Source organism: Schistocerca serialis, chromosome 2 (genome assembly GCF_023864345.2).
Source record: "Schistocerca serialis cubense isolate TAMUIC-IGC-003099 chromosome 2, iqSchSeri2.2, whole genome shotgun sequence".
Classification (NCBI taxonomy): domain Eukaryota; kingdom Metazoa; phylum Arthropoda; class Insecta; order Orthoptera; family Acrididae; genus Schistocerca; species Schistocerca serialis.
The window spans coordinates 233,520,164-233,539,663 of record NC_064639.1 but is presented as its reverse complement, the minus strand read 5'-3'; the positions used below and the strand labels follow the sequence as shown (position 1 = coordinate 233,539,663).

General features: G+C 38.0%; 1 protein-coding gene across 1 annotated transcript in view; it reads left to right on the top strand.

Moving 5' to 3' along the window:
- LOC126455873 (probable G-protein coupled receptor CG31760) overlaps positions 1–19,283 on the top strand; it is a 1,325,234-nt gene extending 1,305,951 nt beyond the window's left edge. Inside the window, exons 15-16 of the mRNA XM_050091633.1 lie at positions 9,625–9,768; positions 18,765–19,283. Of these exons, the coding sequence (XP_049947590.1) occupies positions 9,625–9,768; positions 18,765–18,995 (375 nt within the window). The 3' untranslated portion in view covers positions 18,996–19,283. The remainder of the gene's footprint in view (positions 1–9,624; positions 9,769–18,764) is intronic.
- Positions 19,284–19,500: the final 217 nt, after the last annotated feature.

Here is a 19,500-nt window from a genome sequence, read left to right as displayed (position 1 = left end):
AGCAGCAAGTTTTTAGCTAATAGGGAGTAAAGAGTGCAAATTTTCTGAAGAGGCCGACTGGAAGCAGGAGAGGCACCATAGGACATTTTAATTTCCACTGTCCTGAATATAGTTTGATGGCATCCAGTACAAAATATACACGTTTCAATTCCACAGACCGAAATACAGTGATGTGCGATAGAAGAATGCTGTGTGAAGAGGTGTGCCGCTGCACTCTTGCACACTTAAGATCAAATAAAATGTCTTCCAATTCCTCAGACAAGTATGTTTTATGTATCAGACTCTTCAGAAAGATGTGCACTACAGAATGAACATTTTTCGAAAATTCAATTTTTTTTTTTTTAATTTTTGACATCCTATCTCAAACGCTCGAGGGACATCACTATCTACTATTGCCCCGGTTCGGAAATATTGTGGATATGGGTCTGATGCACAGAGCAGTCTGAGTTATAATAGGGAAACGGGTAGTCTCCATGTGACCCGTGTTTACATTTAGTGATTTTGCTGTTTCCTCTTTGTCTGCTGCACTCACGTCAAATGAAAACAAAATTGATTTTTTTGGCCGGAAGCTATCATGTGAATTAAAATACATTCACTTAATAACGGAAGGCTAAAATACATTATTAGTTTCAGATTTTATTTTATTTCCACCTTTCTGATAGTCAAGCATTAATTGCCATGCAGAACAATGGAGTTATTTTTATCGGTTTGTGGAAGAAATTTTCTTTTATTAATCTTTTCCACTGAGGCAGTCAATATATTTGAAACAAAGGGTTTAATTTCAGACTATTGGCTAGTTTCAACTGTGCGGTGCATTTCAAGTGTACATTTTCATCTTCTAGCACGTATGACATTTTGCTATAACAAAGAACCAGACATGAGATAACAAAGTACTGGTACCCAAGGAAATTTACATCCCGAAACCACATTGAAAAGCTTAATATCAGGTTGATGCCTACTTCACTGGGAATCTGGGACTCATTCAAAAATCAGCTCTTTGATGACGAGCCATGTAGAAGAATTTATAGCCCAGAAGATCACACTTTTATGTCATTATTAAAAAATTTACTGGCACACTTGTGTGATATATCTTAAAATGTAATACGTGCATAAAAGACCAACATTATATGTGAAAGCTTAGCTTCTCTTGCAGTGTATTGGCCTTAGAGACCACTATTATATGTGAAAGCTTTTTTTTTTCTTGTAGCAACATTATATATATTAATTAAAACCTTTAACTTTTCCTGTTCGTGTGATCGCGGTATTAAACAGTAATGTTGCTATTGGCTGACTACACCACGTGTCCGAAGCTCTGAATATCCGCTGTCATCGACTGGCAAGATCATGTGACATGAGCTATGACTGGCTTACAAATACGCATCGCAGTCTCGATTTCAGTGCTTTGGAAAGTAAATGTGGTGTTTGGTGGAATTCGAATTTATACTTTCATAATATGAAAATATGCAGCATACATGTTACTGCACATCAAACATCTTTCCAAAAGGTGTTTTTTCCCCTGAGTTTCATTTTCTAAACCGCCAGGAAATTCTAGGCGCATGTATAAAGCCATAACCATTCAAAGGATTGATAAGTTATACAGTTCTGAGAGAAAATATACTGTCAATTAACAGGGAAAAACTATGTTTCCACCCGGGAGAAAGTGTATTTTTAAGCAGGAAATCCGGGAGAAATCTGGGAATTTTTTTTCCTTGTCCGCATATACACCCTGAAACAGCAATGGTCTTTATCACACTTCCCTGTGGTACTCCGGATATTACCTTTACATCTGTTGATTTAGTACCGTTAAGAGTGACGTGATGAGTTCCATCTGCAAGAAAGTCTTGAAACAATCACAGGTCTACTATGATACTCTGCCATTAATGCCATTAATTGGCAATGCAGAACTGTGTCATTTGCCTTACTGAAATCAATGAACACGCCATCAACCTGAGAGCCATTGTCCACTGCACTTTGGACCTCATGGGGGAATAGAGCGAGGTGAATTTCGCAGCATCTCTGTTTGCAGAGTCCATGTTGATTTTTATAGAGGAGATGTTCATTTTCCAAAAACATCATAATTCTTGAGCATAAAGTTTTATGAAACTTCCTGGCAGATTAACACTGTGTGCCAGGCTGAGACTCGAACTGGGGACCCTTGCCTTTCATGGACAAGTGCTCTACCATCTGAGCTACCCAAGCATGACTTGCAACCCGTCCTCACAGTTTCAATTCTGCCAGTACCTTCTCTCCTACCTTCCAAACTTCAGAGAATCTTTCCTGCGAACCTTGCAGAATTAGCACTCCTGGAAGAAAGGGTATTGCGGAGACATGGCTTAGACACAGCCGAGGGAAATTTCCAGAATGAAATTTTTCACTCTGCAGCAGGGTGTGCGCTGATATGAAACATCCTGGTAGATTAAAACTGTGTGCCAGACCGAGACTCAGACTCAGAATGTTTGCCTTTTGCGAGCAAGTGCTCTACCATGTGAGCTACCCAAGCACGACTTATGACCTGTTCTCTCAGCTTCAGTTTCATCAGTACCTTGTCTCCTACCTTCGGAACTTCACAGAAGCTCTCCTGCGAACCTTGCACTCCTGGAAGAAAGAATATCACGAAGACATGGCTTAGCCACAGCCTGGGAGATGTTTCCAGAATGAAATTTTCACTCTGCAGCAGAGTGTGCACTGATATGAAACTTCTTGGCAGAAGTTTGGATGGTAGCAGACACGTTACTGGCGGCATTGAAACTGTGAGGATGGGTAGTGAGTCGTACTTGGGCAGCTCAGATGGTAGAGCAATTTCCCGTGAAAGGCAAAGGTCCTGAGTTTGAGTCTTCGCCTGGCACAGAGTTTTAAACTGCCATAAAGTTTTACGTCAACACACACTCTGCTGCAGAGTGAATATTTCATTTTGGAAATGTGTTTTATATGCCCAGTATAGAGCAAGGCACAGATGTGCAGCCATAATATAGTATCAGTCAAGAATAGTGTTATGTGCCCCATTCAGAGCAATGAACAGACTGAATGACATACTGTATTATGCATTCTGGCTCACAGGAAAACTGCATCCTGTGATAAAAAGTGCCACCTATCAGCAATTTAAACTTTTAAAATTTAAAAGAAATAGCCAGCAGAACATGTAAAGAAAAAAAATTTGTAACCATTAAAAATGCACCTAAATTTCTGTAAACCGATATTGGACAAATAGAAAATTGTAAACTTAAATACCTTGGACAGAAAATGCAAGGAAATAGCATGGAAAAAGCTGCTACTGAAGAAAGGATACATAAAATGTGAAGGGCATGTGCCAAAACTAAAGACCTTTACAATAAAAATGCCTGTCTACAAGTGCAACACCAATACATTACAATACAGTAATGAAGCCAGAATATCTATACGTAAGTGCATGTCTATCATTGCACTATAATCCAAATGAATTAAAAATACTGGGAAGATGAATCATTAGCAAACTATTCGGTACACAAAAAACTATGGAAGGCTGGAAATTATGAATTAGTGTTAAAATTTATTGATAAATAGGAAATATGTCAAAAATAATGAGGAAAAGAAGTTCAGCTGGCAGCCTTGCTGGGCAGTGATGAGGCCCTGTTTCAAGCCACGCATATGCCCAAACATGTGTGCCCAGATGGAGAGACCAAGTGAGGTGGCGCAGTGGTTAGCACACTGGACTCGCATTCGGAAGGACGTCAGTTCAATCCCGCGTCCGGCCATCCTGATTTAGGTTTTCCGTGATTTCCCTAGATCACTCCAGGCAAATGCCGGGATGGTTCCTATGAAAGGGCACGGCCGACTTCCTTCCCCATCCTTCCCTAATCCGAGCTTGTGCTCCGTCTCTAATGACCTCGCTGTCGACGGGACGTTAAACACCAATATCCTCCTCCTCCCAGATGGAGATGTTGCCTTTAAAGGGTGTAACTGCTCCTACTTCTATGAATGCTGGGTGCTAGAGATGTAACAAGAAAGGATGAGTGCATCCTTGGAAGAGTTCCACCGGGCTTTGATTGTAGATCATTATTGCACTATTAAGAGAATAAAAAAGAAGACAGTGCTAAATTGATGCATTTGGATGTTAACAGTTTTTAACTTCTGTGTTTTAAATGTTCACCCAAAATGTGTGGCCATACCTTTAAGAGACAGGTTGAAACAGAGCTGTGGTAATATGCTTGTTTCCTTTCTGGGTGGAAAACCGTTGAAAGGGGGATGCGAACTGCAGTTCTTTATTGTTGACAAGGGTTTTGTTGGGCTCCTTCAGTAGAAGAATCAGTAATGAGGATGTTAGTGGTATTATCAATCATGGTCTGTTGCATTCTGATGACATGTGGGAAATGAGAATAATTGTCTGTTAAAATCAACCACATGGTCCCATGGAATGGACCCACAAAATCTTCAGGTGCACAATCCCATGGCTGAGTAGGTGTACACCCATGTCTGGAGGGGGGGGGGGGCTTGGGATGATGCAGGTTGTTGCTTTTGACAAGTTTGACATTGTTGAGCCATATACACAATATCCCCATAAACTCATAGCTAACACAAATGTCACCAGGCATGATTATTTGTTCTCGAAATGTCCTAGTCGGACTTACGCAGGAGTGCTGAACCTCTGGAATCACCACTCAACACTGACAGTCATTTTGATTCATCAGTAGGATGCCTTTTAGAAAATGAAGAACAGGGCTTCATGAAAAGACACAATGAATTTCAGGGCAAGCTGCCAAAGGAAGGGCCTGTAGCCAGCCAGTCGTGCAAACTGGCAAAGGTCTCAAGGACTGATCCTTATGGCTGACTACTGTGACATGCCTGGAAGCAATGGGAAAACCTTCTACTGGCTGTTCCAGTTGTGAATCAGTGTGAAAGTGAAGAGTTTTTTGTTTATCACAATCGTCATCAACATCCATAGGGAACCATAGTATGTTTGCTTTGCGTTCTGGGTTGATGTGTGGTAATAAATGGAATACTGATAATTTGATATAAAAAGTGCCCAGTTTGGAAACCTCTGAGAAGTCCAGTAAGGCATCACTGATACGGGGCTAAATATGAGCAACAGTGGCTCATGATATGTGACCAGATGAAATTTGTTACCATACTAGAAAATGCAGAACTTCTGGACACCACTTGCCAGTACCTGCTTCTCTATCTGGTAATAATTTTCTTGTGCTGTAGTGAATGTATTAGAGGCTAATGTGATAGACCATTTTGAACCATGTGGGTACTTGCCTGATAGAACAGCCCCAACAAATTTTACATATTCACATGTACCTTTACCTTTAATCCAAATAAATACAGTTTCGTTAACAGATATCTTATGTCTATTACGGGTATACAGGGAGAAGGGTGAGGGTGACATATATATGATGATTTAGAGGTAAGTGTGGCTAATACAAGGTCATGAAAGAAGCAGTTTGGAGAAATTTCTTCAGCTTAAGAAATGCTTGGTGACAACCTGTGGGCCATTGGAAAGGGACCTCTTTCCCCTGCAACTGATTCAACTATTGGGTTATTGTTGCAGTTTGAGGAATAACTCAGATAATATGTAACCTTGTCCATAAAGACCTGTGGTTACCTTACCTTGTTAATTGTTGGAATATGAGAAATGGCTGGCACATTCCCTGATTCCCCCTAAGAATATATCGTACATATGAGCTCTGTTCAAATAATTTCAGAATTTTGTCCACAAAATTTGTCTACACTTACCTTTTACTTATTGTGCATGGTCTCCTTCGAAATACTCTCCCCCAACATTGATACACTGCTCCCAGTGCCACTTCCACTTCTGGAAGCAGCATTGGTACACCTCTTGCTAGATCGTGTGAAGTGCTGTCAGCGAGTTTTCTTTCATATCGTCTGTTGCAAATCTTCATCTTTTCCATTGGGTTTTCAACTTAGGAAATAAAAAAAGTCCACAGGGGCCAGGTCTGGAGAGTATGGACGATGAGGCAGCACAGTGATTTAGTTTTGTGTGCTGAATGTGCAGGTGTGTTATTGTGATGCAAGAGCCATGAATTGTCTCGCCACATTTCAGGCCTTTTCCTTCTCACATTTTCTTGCAGGCATTACAACACGTCCTGATAGTACCATCAATTAACAATTTGTCCCTTTTCCGTGAATCCATGATGAACTAATCCTTCAAAGTCGAAGGAAACTATCAGCATGGTTTTGACATTTGATCTGACCTGACAAGGTTCCTTTGATCTTGGAGAACCTTTCCCCACCCATTGTGAAGATTGAACCTTAGTCTGAACATCATAACTGTAGACCACATCTCATCATGAGTTACGATTCTCTTAAGAAACATCTCATTCTCATTTGCACACTCCAGAAGCTCCTCACAGATTGCGAGGTGAATGTCTTTCTGATCTTGACTCATGAACTGTGGATCAAACTTGGTGGCAGCATGATGCATTTCAAGATGCCATGTCAGGATGTCATGACATGATCCAACTGAAATGTTACATTCTTCTGCAATATCTCAGACAGTCAGTCTTTGATTGGCATGCACAGCTTCATCGATGTTCCTGACATGAGCTGTTGGTAGACATTGAGGGTCGTCGTTAACTTGGGTCAAGCCATTTTTAAGCTGTGTGACTAATGTGTGACACTGAGTACAACTTAAGCACTCATCACCATAGGTTTCCTGCATCATTTGTTGTGGCTCTGTAAAGGTTTTCTTGAGTTTCATGTAAAATTTAATGCAAAAGCATTGCTCCCCTAGCTATGCCATCTTAAAATTCTCAAAATGTGTGACAACATTCTACTTAGTGCAGCACTGAATAATACCTAACAGACATACAACAATGAAACTTCTTACAGTTAGACATTAAACACAGGCATGCTCAGGGATGCCAAATGCATTACACTCCGACACACCATTGTCACGAAATTACGAATGTTCCGGAATTTTTTGAACAGTCCTCATACTTAACAGAAGACTGAAAGAAGGAGAATTTTGACAACTTACTCTTTAATATGGTTTTCAAAAGAACTGAAAATACTGCTGGAGATTTGATGCATGCTGCATCTGACGTATTCCTGTTGTTACTATACCATCCAGATAATTGACACATTGTGCATTGTTGGCCATAGTTTATTCTAGAAATTTCTGAAATATTGCTAGTAAGCTAGCTGTAGTGATCCGCAGCCACCTATTGTGTGTGTGTGTGTGTGTGTGTGTGTGTGTGTGCGTGTGCGTGTGTGCATCTACAGGTACATTTTTACTAATGCCATGACAGAGCTGCAGGACATAGTGCATTTACACTGTGACTAAATAGCTGTGTTGAAAGATAACCTTTTATACTGATGGAGCCCAAAAATAGTATTTAATGCCAGAATGACTTCGGAAATCTCATCCAAAGGAAGTGGAAAATAAGCTTCTAAGTGATTTATATTAGAGAAATTCTGACCCCCAGGCAGTTTCAAAATTAATTCATCAGAACATGGAAGAGGATATGATTCCACAATCGATGAGGTGTGTACAGTATTGTTTGAAATCTCCACAAAGGTGTAATGAGTGACCTGGTTTCCAAACATAGACTAAAGATGATGCCCATCTGCCATGAGGAATCTGGGAAAAGCACTTTCAGCTCCTCTAAGTGATGCAATTAAACTCTGACCTTATCCTCGAAATGTACAGAAATGTAAAATTGTGTATTTAATAAAACTAAAAAGAGTTGTAACCTATGATTACAATACAGTGAGCCTCAACTAGATTCAGTGAATTTATACAAAAACTTGGGCATAACAATTTGTGGAGATACAGGAAAATGCAGTCTTTTTACTGCGTTACGTTTAAGCCTTTCAGAACTATGCCTTATTTTATTGTTGATTAGAAAGATAAGTCATGCAGGGTGGGGGGATGGTGAACATCATATTTCAATATCTGCTGGTACACTATCATAACATGAAGAATGATTAATATTAGGAACACAATTATAATTTTTTGAAATCACCAGAGGGGTTGATAGTTTTAAATTATGATGGCGGTAAATACTGCTAGCCAGAGATGACGCATATATATTCGGTTGTTTATTGGTAAATCTTATACTCAGTGCTATTGCCAAAAACTAGTTACTGAATTTGGTGAGTAAATATTTTGATGTGTCATCATTTTTGTCACAGTTAGTGTCCTGGAACCTATGTTTATTCATGTTTTAATCATTCTGTTGGTTGTTTTTGTGTTAATCTTTGAGCATTTTGTTTTTTTTATGCATGATAGATATGTTTCACTTTATTTGATAACACACTGGTTAATTTTCAAATACTGTTGCCAAGGCAATTTTAACTCTTCTTTACAGCTTCTTCTCTGACTTAGACAATGCTCTCTATTTCTTATAGGATGGGTTTTAATCTCGTGTGTTTTCCATTCATTGTCCTTACTTCTGTTTAAATTTCCTGTGTTTATTTTAAGTGGGAACAATATTTAAAGTATTGTAGGAATATTTACTAAACCCATCTGCTCATCACATTTTATTCTCATTTGACTATCATTGGCAGATAAAACACATATCTGAATATGTTTTAACCTGAAAACAAGTTGACAATAGCTATTGTGATGCAGGCTGAAATTCTCACCTGGGAGCTTTACTGTAGAAAGTATTGAAAGCTATGCATTATTGATTTTCATCCTCCTACAACTTTCTTCATCTCCTAAAAATATTTTCCATCTGTGTGGTGGCACAGGGTTATCTTTTTTCTGCTCTTCTTATCCTCTTCAGTTTTTTTCCCTATTTCTCTTCATAATGCTCCTTCCTGAATCATTTCACACTGAATTTTTCCAGGACAAGAACTTTAAGAGCAGGAAAGCACCTAGCATTCAGTAAATTATGTGAGGTTATTTTCAAAGGGATTTTTAACACATTATTCATACTGTTCTGCCATGCATTCACTAAATGCAGAATGTTATATCATGAGGTACAGTACATTACATGTCACAGACACTGCACAGGTATTTTGGTTCATCTGAGGCTGTGCTTGGTCAGGGGCTTCTAAAACCTCATGAGGCAGACAAACAGCAACTCAGAATCACACAGTACCAAATTTAGTAATAGGATGTGAATTTAAAATCTGGACATATAAAATCACCAATTACTCAGTGACATATATTCATAACTAGCTAACATTACTCTTTCACGTCAGTTACTGAGATGTATTTAAGGCAAATAGTATGCTTACAACAAAGCCTAATTATATATTTAAGACTGAAAATTTAATTTGTAACATAGGATGTCAAGTGGAAAGACATAGCCTATTTCTTTCACCTTCCTCGACCAGTCCAATTACTACTCCTCTGGTAATTATTTACATTAAATCATGAAGTTCCTTCTCTCATAATAGACTTTGCTCCATAAGAAATGCAAACAAAGTAAGAATAATTTATAGGGACTGCCTTTGAAGGCTTTACTGGATATTATGATCTCACTAAATCATTTTTAGAAAGAAATGGTCATGAAATGTTTGCTACATACAATTTCCTGTGTATTGAATGAATGGTAGTTGTCCCACTGGTTTTGTAGCTGTTTCATGCATGTTGTATCATAATTATGATTTGTTTCAGTGTGATCTTCTTTTCATAACGGTAAAAATTAAGATGTGTTGCTTTTTTTCACACAGATTGTGCGTGTGCTACGTGGTCAAGGTGATCAATGGGACAACCGTGCACGTGCACGGGGAGTAACAGCATCTTTCTCTCTTAATGGTATTGGATTGATGCCGGAAGAGACTCCAGATCTGTACCAAGAAAATGAGGAACTGAAGGTAGCTTTAGCAAGGACAAGATTACACAGAGTGCCAGTGCATGTGCACAGTAATGTTAGTGACATGTCACAAAGGCGTGTTCACAACTTCACTGTATCTACTGCACTTCTTACCTACAACACATAACAGAAATTAATAATGATGCTTACTCTTGACTCAAAGCTCTTTACAGTATTTATTGGTAAAATAAAACATTTGTGTTTGCAGCTCCCTGCTGAAAACTATCAGTTAATCAAAAGATAGAAAAATGAGGAGGGTGATGTGAAACATAAGAAAGGCAAAGCATTTTATTATTGCTGAAAAAGAAAATTTTATTTTACAATATGACTGTTATTTTAATACCTTGTTGCATAGCTCCCTTACATTTTGAGTTGTAGGTAAATATATGTAAATCAGAGTATTGTTAGAGATGATATGATTGTGCAAAAACATTCGTCATACTTAAAATAAAACAATGACAATATTTCATCACCATGAGGTAAAATATTTTCTCATTCTTACCATAAAAACATGCATTATAAATCTGAATGCACATAATCATAAAGTTTCTGATGATGTTTTAAGAACAATATTCATTCTTTTGTTTAGCAATAAATTAGAGATTCATTAACTTCATGCAGTATCTGTTGAACTGATTTCACTGACAGATTACAAAGCATCCTTTATAATAGACTTGCAGTAACTCTGCATAAATGTTTAGACATATTATTTGTCTTGCATACATACATGAAGAGCTGCATGATGCACACACACACACACACACACACACACACACACACACACACACTCTTTTTGCATATATTGAATGCCAGAACTTGTCATCTATTAGCTTATTAATATTAATTTCATAGCCAAAGCAAAGAAAAAATATTTTAAATTATCTTTAGTCATCTGTAGACTATTACTTGAAGTTATTCATTTATCATTAATTAAGCAATTCATGAGATCTCCCTTGCTTGCTGAACTGTAGATCTTAAAATGAGACTGATTATCACTGTATTACTCAATTTATCTATAACAACTGCAGGATTAAAACTGAAATGCAGAAGATTTTCCATTTGTGGAATGAGTGGCCATAGCTAGCAGCATGTAAAATGAGTACATGATTTTTCTGTTCAAAGACACTGATTAAAAAAGAGAACTACATGTCTAGATTGTAGCTTATTATTAGATACATTATTATGAACTGGTCTCAGGGTCTTTAGGAAATACTGTTATTACAATACTGCACTGATCTTTTGAGAAGACAAAAAAAAAGGCTAAGATTTCTTTCTGATGTGATACATAGAGGGACCTAAAATAGAAAATGAAGAAAGTGTTTGAATTTATAAAGTACACTAACTGCCAAAAATAAAGACTGCAAAACACAACTGTCGAAATAATGTGCTTCAAAATGAAATATGAAAATAGACGAGGTGTGCCGTTTGAGGTTTTCCCAATGTAGTAACTGCTTGAAAGTTTCTCAAATGTTGTTTTCCCAATGTAGTAACAGCTTTAAAATTTCTCAAATGTAGTACATGAAATTGTGGAAACTGCAAATCCTTCAAACAACTGTCCACTAATCATCTTCAGGAGCAACTGTGGCTATTTATAATGGCAAACCAGTTTATATGTTAGCTCAGTAGAAAAGTGCATGTAGCAGAAGAAGGGAGTGAATTTAAAATGATCAAAAGGGATCTAGATTCCCAAAGACCTCAAATGGAAAATGAGCTACAGACTACGCACTGTATGGTACGCAAATCCTGGCCATAAGTCGTGGATGAAAGAATATGCTGTTCACTAGCATTCTGGCTTCAAATGTATGTTTTTGCCAGATTCTTCTCTCTCTTAGCACAACCACTGCTGTTTCCTATGTGTTGGTGGGTGTAAATCATGTATCTCTGCTGATTAAGTTGTTTGTTATACCTGTATCAAGTGTTCCTTTAATGGTAAAGTCCTTGGAGGTTGAGACTAATGAGAGAATTTGTGACTTAATTTCTGTCTTGAATGACACACTGTCAACATATAGCAGAAAAACAGTTCTCGGTTGTTGTGTCATTCAATATCGACAGGTGTTTCAAAAACTGCTTCCACCCTATGTGAGCACAAAAGATGCTGGCCTCAGTCATACATGGGCAGACGTGCCACAATGTTAGACTGATGCAATAACATAGACATCACAGCAAAATACATCAGCAAGAAATACCCACTGCTGTGGACCACTGTCTAGATGAGGGACACAAAATAGACTATGCAGAGACCAAGATCCTCTCACTGCCTAAACCTCCATCATTAAAGAAACACACAAATACATATAGCAAATTACTGTAATCACCAGAGCCATGGGATTTCATTTCACCAAATCCTGACAACCAGCGTTGGTACCATGGCTAAACACTAGCAGATTTCCTAAGCCTGTATGTTGGGAACCATGACTTGCAGCTGTGCATCCCATGCCATGCAGGGTAGCATCTGTGATGCATTTCTCTGGCAGGAGCTCTGGATGACATTAAATCCCCTCCTGTCCCCCTCATTTCACTGTTTCTTTAGTGAGGTTGCATTTCAATTGACTCACCTCTAATAATCCTAAATATAAGGTGCTGCCTCAAAATATTGTTTATATTAAATGGCAATATTGCTCTTCTAAATTCTTGGATATTTCAGCTTCTAAGATATAATCTGCCTCCACTTTCCTGTTCTTAAACATCTAGTAATGACAAATTTCTCACTTGACTTTCATTTCTCACTAGCCAGATTCCTATGTTTTTGTCATTCAGATATCTTTGTTTCATCATGCATTTCAGGGATTTGCAACCATGACTAAACAAACATTTCTTATTTGGTCATGTATCTTAGTATCATCATAAATCTCATACTGAATATGCCATAGCAGCCTTATTCACAATAAATATCAATAGAGTAGTCCGAGAAATACAAATTATTGAGTTCTTATGAGAAATATTCTGGTAGACAACATAGGAATGCCATTATAATCTAGGTAACTACATTGTCCAGGACAGCAGGCAACAAATAAAAACATAGATGTAAAAATTTACATGATGTGTGTAAGTCGTCTGACAGTGTAGCTCACACTTTTATGTGAATATATCATTCTAAATAGAATTTTAAGGAACAGATATGGAAATATTTGGTGGCATAACAACTTATTGTGTGTATTTAAGCATCTGCCTTTCTTGTGGCTTTTTTTAAATTATGTTTTCTGGCTTTTATTCTTAACAATGCTTCATTCTTCTGATGTGAACTGGTATTCTGTTGATAGTATTCTCCCTTGACATTTGTAGGGAGACCAGAGAAGGGTAATAAATGATCTTTCAAGTATATTCATGACAGTCATTGTGTACTACATATTTTCTTTTATGAGTCACATTTATAGTCCTGTTTGATGCAAAACTTCTGCATAACTCAGAGGATGACGTTTTATTGATTTACATGTCCATCTGTTATTGCTGAAATTCATCATATTCATAATGTGTGACTGGATACTCATAATTTCTGCTAGTATTGTGCCAGTTGTCTGCATATGTCTTTCGATTAGTACTTGCACAACTTGGATTTTAATATATTTGCAACCCTATGTTATGTGTTGTATTTCACAAAACTGTTATGTGTGAAATATTTACTTTCAGAATTTCACTGTTTACTCAACTTCAGTATACTCTTCTGCATGAGAGTAACATTTGCTCCTCTTTTTTTTTTTTTATCATCAGGCTAGACTCTGGTAGTTATCAGATCAGCTGTAATGTATGTAAATCTGCTAGCTTTCATGCCTGTTGTCATTCATGGTAAAATCTTCTGGTTGATTGGCCACCATATTCCTTTTCAGAGTTCTTCACCAAAACTTTATGTTTCAGAGCCTCTGCTGGAATCTTCCCCAGGTGTCTTCTGTTGTTCCCTGAACAGTTGAAAACCAGTGCCATGTCCACTTATGAAAGGATGTTTCCCTGTGCTTTTCCAAACAAATCTATTGAAGAGGAACATGATGTGAATTAATTACCAAAAAGATTTTTTTCTTTAATTTTAATCTACTTTTTGCAAATATAAAAAATATGAGAGCAGATTTTGTGTCTTGTACAAATTATATATATAAAAACAAAGATGATGTGACTTACCAAATGAAAGTGCTGGCAGGTCAACAGACACACAAACATACACACAAAATTCAAGCTTTCGCAACAAACTGTTGCCTCATCAGGAAAGAGGGAAGGAGAGGGAAAGACGAAAGGATGTGGGTTTTAAGAGAAGGGGTAAGGAGTCATTCCAATCCCGGGAGCGGAAAGACTTACCTTAGGGGGAAAAAAGGACAGGTATACACTCGCACACACACACATATCCATCCACACATATACAGACACAAGCAGACATCTGCTACCTAAGGTCTGCTTGTGTCTGTATATGTGTGGATGGATATGTGTGTGTGTGCGAGTGTATACCCGTCCTTTTTTTCCCCCTAAGGTAAGTCTTTCCGCTCCCGGGATTGGAATGACTCCTTACCCTCTCCCTTAAAACCCACCTCTCCTTCCCTCTTTCCTGATGAGGCAACAGTTTGTTACGAAAGCTTGAATTTTGTGTGTATGTTTGTGTGTCTATCGACGTGCCAGTGCTTTCGTTTGGTAAGTTACATCATCTTTGTTTTTTTTATATATATATACAAACAAACACAAACATACACACAAAATTCAAGCTTTCGCAACAAACTGTTGCCTCATCAGGAAAGAGGGAAGGAGAGGGGAAGACGAAAGGAAGTGGGTTTTAAGGGAGAGGGTAAGGAGTCATTCCAATCCCGGGAGCGGAAAGACTTACCTTAGGGGGAAAAAAGGACAGGTATACACTCGCACACACGCACATATCCATCCACACATACAGACACAAGCAGACATATTTGGTCTTTAAATATGTCTGCTTGTGTCTGTATATATATATATATATATATATATATATATATATATATATATATATATATAAAAGTGCTGGGAGGTCGACAGACACACAAACAAACACAAACATACACACAAAATTCAAGCTTTCGCAACAAACTGTTGCCTCATCAGGAATGAGGGAAGGAGAGGGAAAGACAAAAGGATGTGGGTTTTAGATATATTTTTCCTACGTGGAATGTTTCCCTCTATTATTAATTATGAAATATTCTGTTCTTTATTTAAATAAACTATGTGACAGAAGTAATTTACAAGTGAAGTACACCTTAAGATGGATGACAATGTGCAGCATGGTTGTCCACTATATTTTACACATAGTCTGAACACATTTCAGTTTCGTTAAGTAACTAAGCTTGCAGATCACTTTTATCTTTATTACATGTACAGTATGCTTTTGGGAAATATTACATTTTGAAGTTATCTCTGGCAGCATAGGATGCAGCAATAAAAGTAGTTCATAAAGTCTTGAGGTTTCAGAAACACAAGCATTTTAATGTTGCACTAGCATGATGAATGAAAGTGGGATACATGCTACAGGGAAAAATAAGTCACTGCCAATACTATTTAACAAAAAGAACTCAACAAATTATATGAAGAGATAACAACAGGGAAACATTTTTGGGAGGATTGCGATGCAGTCAAAATGAACAGCAATTTGAAGATTTCTGATTTTTTATTTCTGTTTTCATTTAATTGTTACCAATAACTAGCTTGATGTTTAACTGAAGAGAAATGCCGTACAAGTAACATAGTAGTACATGAATTGCACTTCGTATTTAAACCATGCTTGCTTTTAGCAGCGCACAATTTTTCAAGTGAGAGATTAAAAATCTTGCCTTAACTGTAGCTGCAGAGCTTACGTCCATGAATGGTGGCCATGTGAAAATTGCTTTTGAGTATTGGTAGTTGCTTGATGTCTCTTGCTTGGACTTGTATGACATGCTTTACCCCTTGAAAAAATGCAAAGCATGTATTTATTATCAGAAAGTTACAGGTTTTCCCCATTTGATTATCTATTTAACATGCCGACTGCTATGAGGCTGCTGGCCGACATGCCACAGTCTCATGCGTGATTCCATGTGTCTACCAGTGTCCGTGTGCTCGAATCTGTTTAATACAGTCTATAGTGCAGTACTGTGCATTAACTATTATATCTTGAATGAGTTGATACTGGTGTACAAAAAATCAGGTACAATGTCTTGTTCAATATTTGCACATTGTTTTTTTGGAATTTGCACACCTCTCAAAAGTATACTGTACTAAACAGAGTTGAGTATGTGGCCACTGATGGGCATATGGTATCAGGCGTGAACCCCTGCTGAGTCTGCAGGTTGGTCCATGGTGATGAACATGTTAATCAGGCTTCTGTGTGTAATGAGGAGTTGAAATTATGCAGTTAAATGGAATTAGCAATGCTATATTGCAATTCAAAGATAATGGTTTCTTATTTGCTACTTTCACCTATTCCACTTTATAGGTATATGCAAACTACGAGGGCCGTTCAGAAAGTAACCTCCGGTTGATTTAAAAAAATACACCAAGTTAAATAAAAATATTTTAATATATACATCTTACAACTACATCTTTGCACTATTTTTCTACATAGTCTCCATAGCGATTGAGGCACTTATCGTATCTCTTCACAAGCTTTGAAATTCCTTCTGCATAAAAATCACCCGCTTGTGCCTGGAGCCAGCCTGTCACCGCATCTTTGAGCTCTTCGTCGTCATCAAACCGCTGTGACCCGAGCCATTTCTTCGAATGCATGAAGAGGTGATAATCACTTGGCGCCAGGTCTGGGCTGTAAGGTGGATGGTTGATAACGTCCCACTTGAAGGACTCAAGAAGGGCCGTTGTTCTGCGAGCAGAGTGAGGACGGGCGTTATCGTGCAAAAAAACGATACCGGAAGTCAGCATACCACGGCGTTTGTTCCGTATAGCCCGTCGTAACTTTTTTATTGTTTCACAGTACACGTCTTGATTAATGGTCGTACCACGTTCCATGAATTCAACCATCAACACCCCTTTGGCATCCCAAAACACCGTTGCCATCAGTTTTCTGGCAGAAAAATCTTGCGAGGCTTTTCTTGGTTTGGTAGGCGAATTTGAATGTGCCCACATCTTTGATTGTTCTTTTGTCTCAGGGTTCACGTACTTAATCCAGGTTTCGTCACCGGTCACGATTCCGTTTAACAATGGTTCTCCTTCGTCCTCATAACGTGACAGAAAATCTAATGCAGAGGCCATTCTTTGAGTTTTGTGGTGGTCGGTTAGAATTTTAGGCACCCATCGTGCACAGAACTTACGGTAACCCAATCTTGCTGTCACTATCTCGTACAAGAGAGTCTTAGAAATCTGTGGAAAACCAGTAGACAACTCCGACATTGAGAAACGTCGATTTTCACGAACTTTTGCATCAACTGTCTGAACGAGTTCGTCAGTCACCAATGATGGTCTACCACCCCTCTCTTCATCATGAACGTTTTCTCGTCCACTTTTAAATAAACGTACCCATTCACGGACAACTCCTTCACTCATAACTCTTGGTCCGTACACGGCACAAAGCTCACGATGAATAGCTGCTGCAGAATATCCTTTGGCTGTAAAAAACCTTATGACAGCACGCACTTCACATTTGGCGGGGTTTTCTATTGCAGCACACATTTCAAACTGCCACAAAAACTAAACTAGCACAGGTACGACGTTCACTCGACCACGGCTTGATGCCGACTGATCTGTTGAGTGTGTGAACGCACAGATGGCGTCGCTACTCCCCCCACAACCCGCACTGTGACCAATCGGAGGTTACTTTCTGAACCGCCCTCGTATTTTATTTTTTTTTTTTTTTTTTTTTGTTCTGCTTGCTGTTGGAAGTATTTTGATTGTTATTTCTAGAATTGGTTTTCTTAGAAACATAGAATTTTATGTATCTGGGATGAAGGAATGGGAATCTTTTGTATAGTGGACATTAACTGAATCACGGGAAAATAGTTACTTCATGCACTGCAAACACTAGCATTGCCTGCAGGGGTCAAAGTGATCATAGTAATTAATGTACAGGTAAATCACTGCAGGTCACACACTGTTTGACTGATTTTACTAGTTTCACTTATCAGATGTGAACATCCTCAAATATTTATTACCCTAGTGCCAATGCATTACATGTTTTAAAGTCCAACTTGGCACCATCACCAAGATGTTGCTAAACTGTGTTTTAAGTCTCTGATATGTTGGCACCAGGGCAATGGATATCTAAGGATGCCCACATCTGATGAGGTGAAAGTAGTGAGATAAATAAAAAAAATTGCAACCTTTGGTAGTTTATCTGTGCATTAAACACTTAGTACTCATCCAGAACAATACTACAGATACATTTAATGTTCTTATAGCTTTACAAACAGTTTCCAAGTATCATTCTTTGGTACTATACAAAACTGTAAGTTATAGTGTGTTTGTGGGGCCGTGATTATCTTAGAAATCTTGTAACATCCCCAGTTTATGTGCTGTCTTGTTCAGATGCATGTAAGTTTGCAAGTTCTAACATCTAACATCCTTGTGTTTCAAGTTTGATGAGAGGAACACTCATGTACTATACATATGATTGATACAACATATATATTGCTGATGAAATTTCTATACTTTGATATATAAAAGTATGTTATTGGCAGGTGTATACTGAAGCTTTCTTTGGCAAGTTTAGCCCATTTATCTCAATATGTACTACAATGAGACTGTGGTGAAATATTTCTCCTGCTCTTGAATAAGACAACAGTATTTTGAAGCTGTTAAAGTGACAGGATGCTTCTTCATAACTGGACTTGTTGCTTCTCTTTACTCATTTACCATCAAATCACCACATAAACAAGCTGTTGTTGTGTTCTCACTTTTGGAGTACTAATGTTGTTATCAGGATTATTACTACAATGGAAAATGCATTCATACATAATTGAGTTAATTGATCAGTTTTGGGGATCAGGCAGTATAAAAATGCCAGTAAAAATTTACTGTTTTTGTTCTTTTGCACACTGTGACAGATTTTTAGTTGTTAATCGCATTCCGCAGGAAGAGATTCAGAAGCTGGCTGCTCAGATTGAATTTATGAAGATCGTTCATATGGAGATGAACAACAGGCACTTAAAGCCTAAACCTGGTGGCTACTTCAATGCTGCCAATACAGCAGTGACTTTGCAGAGTCCATTGGGAAAAACATCTGGATTTGTTGTGGGCAAGAGCTCTGGAGCTGAGGAAAGCTGCATTGTCTCAGCTACTGATGGTGCTAGTGAACGTGTCTGACTAGTAGTCAATAGTGAAGAAGTGTGGTTGTGACAGGAAACCATTTATGGACATATTCTCTTGCTACCCATTTCATCTTTGCTGTGGAAATCCCTTGTTTGCAAATGTGGCTGTGGAATGTTTTCTGACCTTCATTCTGCTGCATCCCCTGCTGTGAAGTATAGCATGCTGACAGTTTTTTAATTTTGCAAAAAAGTATGACTTTTTCTTTTTCTCTCCCAGTGTGCAAAACTATACCTCAAGCTTTCTGTTTATTTATTTTGTTCATTTATGTATGCTGATGCAAAGTGAAAGCTGTAATGTCAAGTGATTGTACCTTAGAACTACAAATCTTCTACACCTTTTACTGTCACTTCTTACTGCAATAAATAGTGCTCAGACCGGATGTACATCTATCACATCAGAAAACATGAAATTGACATTCCCTTTTTTTTCATTCTGTCTGTGATGTATAACATATTTTTCCTGATGGTGATTTTACACCACTGAGATGAAACATTACGTA